Source organism: Saimiri boliviensis, chromosome 9 (assembly GCF_048565385.1).
Source record: "Saimiri boliviensis isolate mSaiBol1 chromosome 9, mSaiBol1.pri, whole genome shotgun sequence".
Classification (NCBI taxonomy): Eukaryota; Metazoa; Chordata; class Mammalia; order Primates; family Cebidae; genus Saimiri; species Saimiri boliviensis.
In genome coordinates, this window is record NC_133457.1 from 8771570 (window position 1) to 8784787 (window position 13218).

The 13218-nt window shown below is 40.8% G+C and overlaps 1 protein-coding gene across 3 annotated transcripts in view; it reads right to left on the reverse strand.

Annotated features, from left to right (window-relative positions):
• Positions 1-13218, reverse strand: part of CPNE4 (copine 4) — a 488529-nt gene that overhangs the window by 29488 nt on the left and 445823 nt on the right. For all 3 annotated transcript variants that reach the window (XM_074405452.1, XM_074405453.1, XM_074405454.1), the window contains exon 10: positions 9172-9231. In XM_074405452.1, coding sequence (XP_074261553.1) covers positions 9172-9231 — 60 coding nt within the window. The remainder of the gene's footprint in view (positions 1-9171; positions 9232-13218) is intronic.

Below are 13218 nucleotides of genomic sequence, written 5' to 3' on the forward strand. Positions count from 1 at the left end.
ATGTCCTTACTTTGAACAACAAAGGAAAGAAGACAGAAGTCATCTCTGTGCCAGGCACTGTGCTAACTGTGTGTGACACAGAGGGCATGATATTACTTCATTTTCATGTGACATAGGGTAAGAGGGCTTGGAGTTGGATTTATATTCAAGTCTATTGATTCTTTTCTACCTTTCTCCATTATGCCATCATACATCCAGGAGAACATGTATGTCTATGACCAAAACACTAAGACTTCTCATGGGCATAACTATTCCAATAAAAAATGGAGGAGATTCGGCCTGGAGGTAGGGAGATGAGCTAGGAGGCAATCACAGTAATTTGGGGAAGAATTTCCTCGAATAAACTCTTTGTTTCCTCGAAAGAGTTGTAAAAGTTAAGAAAAGCAAAATTGAAATACGTGTGTATGTATGTTTGTACATACAATAGTGGGAGAATTGTTACTGAGGATGACTGGAGGTAACCCAGGAGGACCAGTAAAGTCCAGTGTCTTCTGAGATGGGTTTATCCTCAAGGCGAGAGCCAATCCACTGGAAAAAAGAAACAAAGACCTTAGGTGAGGTCCTTTTAATCAAGGACAATGATGAAAAGCTGGTGGGAGGGAGGAACCTACATGTATTTTCTGAATGAGAAGGAAGGGAAAAGCACCCCAGGATCCACCCACGAGGCCTCAACAAGACAGAGATCCAAACACATGCAGATAATTCCAGGGAAATTTTTGAGAGGAGCACTTCAGAGATGTTTGAGAGACAGTGTTTGAGAAAATCATATTTTCGGGGCCTCCTGGGTTTACCAAGCTCAACTCACAGATGCCATTCTCAGCCTTTTACCCCTAATGGGACATGTTTAATGGATGATGGCACTTTGCACAGGTGTACACAGTGTTTAAAAGGTTAAAGTAAAAATAAACAAATAAAAACAAAACAAAAAGGTAAAAGTCGTGCCGGAAAGACCAGATAGAAAGCCACTTCTTTTCCACTGAGGAAAGCATGTTAGTACTCCAGGGAATTCTAGAGTGTGAAGATGTTATGGCGATTACCTTGATTCTGCTTTAATTTATCTAAAAAGTGAGTTGTTGACAGGTGTTGATACTTTATTATTAATAACAAGCACCTCGTGGCCCACCTCACTTCTGTTCATGGTATCTTTCATCATGGATCACCACCTTCTCACCACTGTCATGCTTCTGCCTCTTGCTACTGAAGTTAACAATCTCTCATGTCCTGGCTGCCTGACTGAGACTCCTCGAGTGTTCACGGTGCTCTGTGATGACAAAAACACGCTGGTGTCTTGATATAAAACCAGAAAATGAAATAGGTTATAACAGGCCAGAAGAAAAAAATCCATAAAGAAAAATGGCTGCTCAAGAAACATTCCTAGGCATTGGCAAAATTCTCCATGTACGCAGGCACCCAGTGGCAGCATCTGAGCCTGAGTATATCACCTGAATGAATTTGTTATATCTAGATAAGCGTGCGTAATGTCTGGGCAAGCATACATAGATTTTGGCAGCAGTATGTTTTAAAATAATAGAGAAAAAACATATTATAGAGCTGGGGATGGGGTGAGGCAAAAAGGAGTACCTAGTTTGTAAAACCCAAGGAAGTACTCACTCTCAGTGGACCCTACACTTGCAAAATCCACAGATGAGAGTCTCCTTAAATTTTGCACCCCAGGTGCGTCTCTTGCTTTACCTCCGTCCTGGCCGTACTATGTAATTTTCATTCCTGTCAACTCTTCATCGTCAGTCTTGGAATAATTTTCTTATGCTTAACTAGGGTAGGGCAGAGATGATGGTGAGAAGGGAAGAGTGATTGAAGAAAGTAAGGGTAGAAAATGAATAGGGTTTAGTGACCAATTGAATGTGGAGTTGGATGTCAGTTAGGTAAAGGAAATTACTAGATTTTTAGGTGACAGAGGAGGATAATATATTTTGAAGATAATGAAACAATGTACAGGCTAGAAGGTTAGTATTGGGCTCCTGTTCTTGGTGGTACCATATAAACATTCAAACATGCCCAGTGGAAATTTTACTATTTCTTTTCAGGCAGGCATCTAGCGTTTCCACTTTTCCCATGGCAATTGCCCCTATGTCTATGAAATGAGAGAGGCCGCTTCAGCTCAGGAAATTTTCACATAGATGTGGGGGAGGCTATGAACTTAAACATTAACTGATGAAAAAGGAAATAGGCTTATGATTCTTACCATGTAGCTCATTCTATAATTCTTACGAATCAACACAAAAATATTTTATCATGTGACTAGACAGCAGTGGACAGTCTTAAGTATGAGTCAGCTAAAATATTTTTATTTTCTGGAAAGTGGTGGTTTCTTTTTTTTTTAAAGTGAGACAGAGTCCCCGGGCTGGAGTGCAGTGGCGGGATCTCGGCTCACTGCCACCTTTTGTCTCCCAGGTTCAAGCGATTCTTCTGCCTCAGCCTCCTGAGTAGCTGAGATTACAGGTGTTTGCCACCATGCTCAGCTGATTTTCTGTATTTTAGTAGAGACAGCGTTTCACCATGTTGGCCAGGCTGGTCTCGAACTCCTGACCTTGTGATTCGCCTGCCTCGGCCTCCCAAAGTGCTGGGATTACAGGCGTGAGCCACCACACTCGACCAAAAGTGGTGGTTTCTAAAGCCTCTTTTGTGAAGCTGGAGATAAATTATCTATCTTCAGGGGGTGATCTTCCACCAAGAATTCTCTGTGCTCTTTAAAGTTAGCATTAGTAGAAAGAGAACAGAGTGAAAGGTTAGGTTTATTTTAGAAAGCAACAGGGAGGCAGTGGAAGATAGAATTATGTTGAGAAATAAAGGCAAGAAAATGACTGAAAAATGCCAGTTTGTGGAGGTGGCAACTGATGCCTGGTTTTCTGAATGCCGTCGAGCTCATAGAACCACCACGTTTTCATTTCCTGATATGAAGCATTTATGGAGACCTGTGGTTCTGGTATGTGCTCCAATCTTCGTGGCAGGCAGCACGAGAACAGGTGCCCAGTGCTTTTTCCTTCTGCCCAGGAAGCCGCTGCTCATTATTAAGCAGAGCTGTGTAGCAGCTTTGCAAAGCCTTGTAAAGTAAGAGTGCAAAATGCTCCCTCCATGATACCAAGTCCCCAGTGTGTGGAGTTGTTCCTGGGAAAAGGCTGGTTGCAAATGATGAGCGTCTTTCTTTGGGCATTTTTATATTCTACATGAAACAACTCGGCTCCTCAGATCCCTTCCCTTCATCTGACAAATGGGTCATTTGTGAACATTGTCGATGTTTTCTAAGGGAAGCTGCTGTGTAACAACCTCTGGCTAGCTGTACCTGCAGTCTACCTTTGAGATCACATTCTTGGGCAACTTTTTTTCTTTTTAAATATCTGCATACAATTTGGACCTATACAATGAATCTTGTAGGTGGAGATGCTGTTTAGTCTGCACCATTTCTTAAATAATAGGTCACATTTTTATTCTTTTTTCTAAGAGAGCAGTTAAATAGGAAAATAGGGAAAGACACCTAAGCTTACTTGGCTCATTTTTTGGAAATGGCAAAGCATTTGGCTCTTTAACTGATTGTACCCTGGCTTTGCATAGAAATTCAGTAAGCAGGGCTCACTAAGTAGTAAGTAGACTCAAAGGTCTACACCAGAGTAGATCAGTGTTTAATCTGGGATGTACAATAAAGATTTAAAAATATAAACTGGGCCACAGTGTGCACATAGGATGCCCTAAATGTTTTAGGGTTAGAAGAGATTTCCTGAGGCTGAGCATGGTGGCTCACACTTATAATCCCAGTGCTTTGGGAGGCTGAGATGAAAGGATAGGTTGATGCCAGGAGTTTGAGACAAGCCTGGGCAACGTCGCTAGACCCTGTCTCTACAAAATTTGTTTTAAAAAGCAGCCAGTGTGGTAGCACATGGTAGTAGCTGCAGCTACTTAGGAGGCTGAGACAAGAGCATCACTTCAGCTCAGTAGTTTAAGGTTACAGTGAGCTGCCAGAGTGCCACTGTACTCCAGACTGGGCAACAAAGTGATACCCCTTTTTTTAAAAAGAAAAAAAGGAAGAAAAGAAAAGATTTCCTGAGATAATCTTTAATAAGTGATCTAATTTTTTAGGCTTGAAGGTCATTCTAGGAGAAGTTCCATTCAGCTTATTATATTATTAAAATGTAAACAATAGTTAGAGGTAAGAAAAAGCAACATTATCTTCAATTTTAAAAAATGACACAAAAGAAAATGTCCATTTAAACATAATAAGAAAAACATCATTCACTGTTCTACTAGGCTGGTAAATCATATTTTATTTTTCTTTTCCTCTTTAGGTATTTTATATACGTAGTTGTAATCATAGAGTAACTCTGCTTTATATTTTTATAACACTGTGTCATAAACGTGACCTCGTGTTATGATCTAAACCTTAGAATTCTAATTTAAATTGGCTTTATCATAGTCAATACTAAATACTATGATACTAAATAACATAGTATTTAAAGGAATACTGTAATTTACATAGCCATTATCTTATTATTAGACGTTTAGGTTGCTGACAGCTTATCTGTGTAAAAATCTGTGTCACAATGAACATTTTTGAGCATACAAAAAAGCATATTAAAAAGACCTTTGCTTTTTCTACCATTTTTTCTTTTCCAATACCTTACAGCATCTGTCTGTTTTATGCTGTCTATAACTTTGTATTTTGTGTGTGAAATTCTAGTATCTGGTTTTATTTTTAGCTGCTCTACCATGTGCTGAACTCAATCTCTCACCCTGTGGTCTTTGTGTCACCTCTACCCACCTCCTCAAAGACTGCGATGCTACAGTTACTGTAAAGTTCTTATGACTCAAGGATTCATGTGAGGTACAAGATTTGTCCTCAGGGGTGCCCTTGACCTCCCAAAATTGCATTCAAAATTGGATGTGTGCGCTTCCCAGTAAGAGGCTATAGATCATGTATCAGATTCTCAAGTGGTTCAGGTGACCAAAAAAAAGAATAAGAATCACTGACTGTCTAGGACTCTTTTTAGCATCATTTATCTCTTTCCTTCCACTGGGCTGTTGCCTCTGCTTATTCAGATTCTAGCCCAAAATCTCTCCTCTTTTAATCTTTAAATTGCCATCCTCCCTGTACCTCTTGCCTTCCTGTCACTGTCAACTTTCTTGATGAATACTTACACCTGCTGTGTTCACTTCTTTACCTTCTGTTTACACCCTAACTCCTGGGTCTCAACTATCTGTTCTGCTGAAGTTGCTCTTTTGAAGATGATATACGCCTACTCATCATGTGGTCTTCACCTTCTGACATCTCTTTAGTGTGCAAGATTGTTGCCCTTGATCTTAACCTTAGCTTTTTCCTCCTGGGCAACTGAACTACTGCCTTCTCTTGGGCCTTCCTCTCCTTTGGCGTTTCTTCTCTTAACTGTTTGCCCCTCTTTCCTCTGCTGCCAGATAGAGTTCTCTACAATTTCTTGTCATCAGGTCCCTTTTCCTTCTATATTTTTCTCTTGGGACATCTCATCCAGACCCACATACATGAAGCTCCTGACTCTCTCCTGAAACCCGGGTCCATATTTATAAGTACCATCTCCACTGGGATACCTGAAAGTACCTCCAACGTGTCCAAAGCCAAATTCATCATCTTGCCTGCAGCTGCTCTTGACTTGCATATTTCCCTGACCAGAACCACCATGCTCTGTCAGTCAGGCACAAAAGCTTTGATTGCTTTCAGTCTTCTCATTGTATCGTAGGCAGAGGCTTAGTGCTGTTCTTCCCACAGTACCTCTCCAGTTGCTGCCGCCGTTGTTTAGCCTATTTTTACCTGGCACCAGGCCTGTGGCAGTGGGCTTCCATCTTTCCTTGCTTCAACTCTCATTCTCCCTTCACCATCAAACACTCCCAGCTTTACTCATCTAAAGCATGTGCCTGTTGCTTCAATGCTGTCCTCATCGTCCTTTTGAACATGCATTATCCACCAAATTCCCTCAAAATTCAAAGCCCTTCAAGTTCTGACTCCAACCTTGTCCCCAACACTTCCCAAAATACATCCTGTTTATTCATATTAACCTAAGTAAGGTTTTAGTATTTATAATTAGAATATAGGGGTACACAAATATTCAAGTTTATGGGGGATGCTTTTTAAAGCAAAGCCCCAATATCATAGTTATTTATCCAATTTGTTATCTTTTCTAAATCTTACCTCCCTTTGAAGGTTTAGGTTTCAATTTATTACAAGTCGACAAAAGTATTTTGAGCAGCTTAGCAGCTGAGGAGAAAGAGTCCCCATCGTTAACACTTTTAAGATTGAACAAGAAACACCAGCATCTATGGAAGATGCAAAGGCTTTCTCCCAGCCCCTGCTTATATTTTGTATTGGTCAGAGCCACTATAGGAAACAAAAATCCACCCAAATGGTGTTTGAGGAAGTTGAACAAAGGGAAAATTTCCGAACATGTGGAAAAGATTAATGGAAACTGACCAGAAAGAGTGGGAGGGAGCAGTTACTAGAATTCAGTAAGAGGAGTATCTTCAGGACATTCTGGCAGGAACGAGGTTGCTGCCAAACCACAGCCTGGCAGGCAGACAGCTGGAGAAATAAATGTTCCAAGTTCTCTCTCCTCCTATTCTTTGATCTCTGATGGATGTCTCTTGTTGGACAAACCCAACCAAAATCTTAAGAGCTGGAGAGCTTGGGTAGTGCACCTAAGGAGGCTGGCTTCCTGGGGCACAAAAGGAGAGCGGAGGAGGACGAAAAGTGACTCCAGGGAAGGAAATGGGGAACATCTAGAACTTTGTGTCACCTCTGGTGCTTGAAGACCTCTCTCCAGGGAGACAAAAAGTTTGTGTTGACTAAAGCTCCTGGTTGCTCAGGAGCCAAGGGTCACGTAACGTGCCAATTGGGATTTTTGCCTCTGAAAGCCTCTGAGGTGTAATTACTGCAATGAAATACGCTTTCTCTCTCTCTTCTCTGCCCATCCCGATGCCAGGAAGTCTTCCTCTCTTCTCTTCTCATCTCTCTGCCGCTTCCTTTTCATATTGCCAGATAATTTCAGTAAAATAACCAGGCATAATAATAAACATTTACAGACCAAATTAAATAAGACAGGATACTTTTTTTTTTAACAATTTGCATTACAGCTTATAATTTACATTAAGTTGTACCACTTGAGCAATAAAAAATTTATAATGAGAAAGCCAACTTAATTTTGGAAGAAAATGACAGAGAAGTGACTGGTATGTTTCCTTTGGTAGAGCACTGGGAGTAGAATACCTGGGAATTCTCTTCTGAGTCTCCAACCTGAAACCCTACAAAAGGCAGGGCTTTGTGGAGGAACTATTGTTGGCTGCCTCCTTCTCCTTGGCCCTCATCTGTACATTCTCCTCTTCCTATTCTTGGTTCCAGACTGCTCTTCTCACTCACACCTCCCACAGGTCTATCAGTTGACACTGCAGGGCATGGGAAGTTGCGGCTGGGGTGTTTTTGGTGACAAACTCTGAAGTGGTACTCCCAGTGGGGGAAGGACAGCAGGCTGAGACAGGAGGGGAGAACAAAGCAGGACACAAGGACATCTGAAAGTCAGGATGTGGAGCTGGGAACACTCTGGGTTGGAGTTCAGCTCCTGATTTTTGATGGGGCAGATTCTTTGCAGCACAACTCGAAGGGCAAAGCAAGCCCCTGAAGGTTGAATACAGAGTTGTTCAAGAGCATGGGATCTACAAAATCTAAACCAGACTGAAATCAATAGAGCTTTCCCTTGAAAACCTATAAATAGTTTCCTGAAATCACTTTTTTTTTTTAACCTAATATCTTGGGAAACTATTTCCCATAGCTCTCCTTTATGACATTGCTTGCTTCCATACTTCCATCTGGGTATGCTCAGAGCAGCAATAAGCCCGCAGGACAGCTAGAGTTAGATGTGTCCCCTCAGTGAACAGAACATGCTTGTTACCTTCTGTATGTGACAGTGTGAATGTAGGAAGGCTCGCTGGCTGTGCATTAGAGAATCTTAAAGAGGTGAACAAACTCTAAAATTAGCTCCTGCAAGTGCTCAGAGATAAATGCACAATATCCCAAGTTTAGGCACGACACAGGTAGGCCTCCCCGAGATTAGCGCAAAGGACACTTCCCTAGTTAATGAGAGGCTGGTTTAGTTAATGGCCATTTCTCTCATTCCTTTGAGCCCCCTTTTAGTCCTTTGAGTACCATATCCCTGGTTCCAGGAATATACTGGTCCTGTCTACTCTCTTGGGTCGAAAGCTGGACTAAAAACTCAAATCCATTTTCTTTTCTTTTTTCACATGACTGAGCCAGTCAGGGAGCTGAACAGGGCTAAGCTTCATTAGGACACTCCTGTAAGATGAGAAAGAAATGCTCTACAAGTTGTATCTCTTTTGTTTACATCCACATTGCTTTCTAAAGGGTTCTAGCACATCTGTCTTTTGCCATCTGGAGATTCTCTTTCTGGAAATCACATTTACCAAACCTAGGAGGATTTTGTATATTAAGTCAGTGAAAGCCAGTTGTTCCAGTGCAGATGGACTCACAACCTTGACCTACCTAGGCATTTAAAAAAGACTCAGCCTATCCAGTCAAATATACATCAGGGGTGTGTAAATCCCAAGGGCACACAAATTACATACAGGGGATGATCCTCGATCCACCCGCTGAGTCTAAACACCCACTCTACTTCTCAACCTGGACCTCGGCCTGGTCCTCCAGTCTTCGGAATTCATCTTTGTCTTGCCGTATGGCTTACTCTTGGTACCGACCACTGGGTATGACATTGATGCTTATGGTCTGGTCACATGAACGCAACCATGGTATCTTCCTTGGCTCAGTGGAACTTACTTGCATGGCTTACTTTCTTCCACTTTTTCTCACCAGGTGATGAAATCTGACAGGCTATACTGCTTCATGCCTCACATAGTTACTGAAGAAGTGGGAAGCATTAGGAGGGTTCCCCAGACCACCAGAGGTTGAGTGGCATATATTTCCTGACATGATGCTGAAAACTATACTTACTAAAGAAAACAGAAGTGCGAACACATTTCGAAAACCTGATACCATACAACGTTTCAACAATGAGACCTGAACAAAGCTGACTGAAGGTTTTGATAAGCTTTTATCTCCTTATCCCTCGTACCCAGTGCCACTCCTCATCTCTTGCTTCCTGAATAAGAACAAACATGAAAACAACTTACTGTAAACTGAATTTGGCAGCCACCCATGATGTAGTCCAAGAAAGAGTGCATCTTGTGGATCTGCACAGGAGGGGAGAGGAAACTGGGTTAATAACAGCACAGTCTATTTCCTCATATATCAGAGGCCTAACGATTGGTGACTGATAGGCTGCTAAACCAGAGGAAAGGGCAGACAGACATAGTCAGAAAATGATGGCTCAGTTAAGTTTGTTCTGTTAAAGGGGAGAAGGAAAGCAGTATCAATACAGATGAGCCTATGAGGGCTGCCAATATCTATCCCTTGCTCCCTTCTATTATGGTTTATGCAAATTTTAATCAGCTTCTGCCTCTGAGATGAGACTAAAACTATATTTTCAAGTGTCACTACTGTTTTGAAATCAATAATGTCTCACACTTGACTTCAGTCTTGCCTCCCTGTGTCTAAGTCCCAGTCCTGGTGATATCTTTAATATGCAGGTGATTTTGATAGGCAGTTTTAAGAAACCATTAGCTGAGAAGGTAATCTACTGACAATTTCCAGTTAGTTAAACCCTTCCCCTACCATGAACAACAATGACTAACATTTATTGAGCATTACTGAATGCCATGTACTTAGCATCTTTCACCTCATTTAATTCTCAGAACAACCGTAGGAAGGTGGTACAACTATTATTATTGTACCCTCTTTATAGATGAGGAAATTAAGGTCAAGATCACAATGCTAATAAATGACAGAGTTGAGACTCAAATGATGCAAGTCCGGGTTACATACTCTATCTCTTTGACCTCTACGCTGGAAGTCAGTATGGTTGTTGTGTTATGCCAACTGCCATCATCTGTGTTCTCAAGTAACTGAGGGATTTCTGGTCTTAATTCACATTTCTTTGTGATTTTGCTGCTTGGCTTGGCTCTTGGTGATATTTATGCATTTTTTGATTCAACAGTTATTTATTGAACACTCACTATGTACTAGAATCTAGGAATACAGTAATTAGAGAAACAGATACAGTACTTGCAGTCATGGAGCTTACAGTCTGGATCCTTCTACCTGGATGGCCAGTAACTGTAATTTCTGACTCTCACTTCTCAGATTCCATCTAATGCTCAGGAGGCTTCTTTTTTTTGGCGGCTGGGAGGTGGAGGGATGGAGTCTTACTCTGTTGCCCAGGCTGGTGTACAACGGTGAGATCTTGGCTCACTGCAGCCTCTGCTTCCCGGATTCAAGCAATTCTCTGCTTCAGCCTCCTGAGTAGCTGGGATTACAGCCACCTGCCATCATGTCCAACTAATTTTTTTTTTTTTTGGTATTTTTAGTAGAGATAGGGTTTCACCATCTTGGCCAGGCTGGTCTTGAACTCCTGACCTTGTGATCCACCTGCCTTGGCCTCCCAAAGTGCTGGGATTACAGGCATGAGTCACTGCACCTGGCCTCAAGAAGCTTCTTAGAGACTGACCCTAAAAATCGGTGTTGGCCTCTTTAGAAACCATCTCCGGGTAGCACACTTCTATTGGCATACTTTTCTTAGGATTGATGTTCACTTGGCCTCTAAATAATGCTTGCTTTTGGCTTCCTGCTGGCAGTGTTTTGCCTGATAGTTGGGATGCTGTGCTCCCGTGTCTGTATATCAAATAAGAACTTGAAAGTGAGCAAAATAACAGTGGCGTTTGAGTACTGGACTATAAGATCAACTCATGGAAGAACAAAAACAATTGTGTGCACAGTCACCTTAAGGAGAAAGACAACCATTGAATCTATATCTCTTCTCCTGCTTCTTTGGGCACAGGGATAGTCACTTGACTGTTTAGAACATACCCAGGATCTGATTTGTACAGTTACGATAAGATACTTGTCATGGAGACAGCTGTCTCTGTAAGAAGAGTTTATTGCTCACAGTTCCTCAAAGGATAGGAGGCATGTTATGCGACATAGGAAGGTCACATGGGACCAGGATAGGTCAGGAAGCAAAAGCAATGAGAGGAAAGCATGGGAAAAGCATTTATTGTGTTTTTTCACAGGAAGGAGTGGGCGAGGCAGGGTAAGCTCCTAAGGAGGCCTAGAGTTGAATAGTTCGAATAATTTCAGCAGGTTTTGAAACCTGTCAAAACAATAGGAATGGTTTCTAGTTAAATGATACCTGGCCCTGGGGTCATATAAGGTGGGAGAACATTGGCTTGGTGTGTGAGAATTTGGTAAGGCAGGTGATTGGGGATTTGAACCAAAAAATGACTGGTCTGCATATCAAAGGCATGCTAGAAGGCAAATTGTTTGCTGTCTTTAGGAATTAGCTAACATTGGGAGAGTAGTCCCTCTTGGGTTCATAAGGCCCAAAGTTGTAAAAACATCAAAATATATTGAAAAAAAAAAAAAGATTAATACAATGACCCCAGTTGGCCAATCATAAGACATTATGCCCTAGTCCCAGTGATTGGTTTAAAAAGTAGGGATGTGACCCAAAGCAGATCAATTACTTTTTTCTTTCACTGTTTTATTATGTAAGGATATGATCCTACATATATACATATTAGATTCCTTCTAGGAAACATATATCTATGTATGTATACACACATACGCACATACACACATGTATACATATACACCATCATGTGCCATTTAATGATGGAGATACATTCTGAGAAATACATTGTTAGGTGATTTTATTATTGCGTGAACATCATAGAATATACTTACACAAACCTAGATGGTTATCCCACTATATGCCTAGGCTATTTTGTGTAGCCTATTGTTTCTAGGCCACAAGCCTGTACAACATGTCATTGTACTGAATATTGTAAGCACTTGTAACACAATTATAAGTCTTTGTGTATCTAAACATAAAATGAAACAATCAAAATCTGGTATAAAATATAATAAATGGCACACCTGTATAGGGAACTTTCCATCAATGGAGCCTGCAGGACTAGAAGTTGCTCTGAGTGAGTCAGTGAGTTAGAGGTGAGTGAAGGTGAAGGCCCAGAATATTACTATACTCCACTGTAGACTTTATAAACACTTAGGCTACACTAAATTTATTTAAAAAATAAAGTAATTATGTTACAATGTTACAATGACTACAAGTCACTAGGTGATAGGAATTTTTCACCTCCATTACAATCTTATGGGACTACCATCATATCTGTGATCCATCATTGGGAAAATATTATTATGCAGAACATGAATATATATATACACATATACATGTATGTACAGTGGCTCCTGGACTTACAATGAGGTTATATGCTAATAGGCCCATTATAAAGTCAAAAAAATTGCAAATTGGGGACCATGACCATCTCTGTGTGTGTATATACACATACACACACATATATGTATAGGTGTATCTTTTATTGTGTCTCACTTTGTTCAGCTTTGTATTTTTTACAGATTGAAAGTTTCTGACAACATCGCATTGAGCAAGACTACTGGTGCCATTTTCCAACAGCATGTGCTCACTTTCTGTCTGTGTCACATTTTGGCAATTGTTGTAATATTTCCAGCTTTTTCATTATTATTGTATCTATTATGGTGATCGGTGATCTTTGATGTTACTACTGTAATTATTTTGGGGTGTTATGAGCCAAGCCCATATAAGATGGCGAGCTTAATTGATAAGTGTTGTGTGTGTTCTCACTGCTCCACTGACTGTCCATTCCTTCATCTATCTTCCTCTCCTTGAGTATCCCTATTACCTGAAACACTACTCTACTGAAATGAGGCCAGTTAATAACTCTACAATGGCCTCTAAGTGTTCAAGTGAAAGGAAGAGTCACATATCTCTTACTTAAAATTAAAAGCTAGAGAGGATTAAATTTAGTGAGGAAGGCATGTCTACAGCTGAGCTAGGCCCAAGGTTAGACCTCTTGCACTGAACAGTCAAGTTGTGAATGCAAAGTAGTAGTTCTTGAAATTCAAACAGTGAACATACAAATGATAAGAAAGTGAAACAGGCTTTTTGCTTATGTAAAGAAAGTTTTAGTGGTTTGGATAAAAGATCAAACTAGATACATCATTTCCTTAAGCTAAAACCAAATCCAGTGCAAGGCCCTAACTCTCTTAAATTCTGTGAAAGC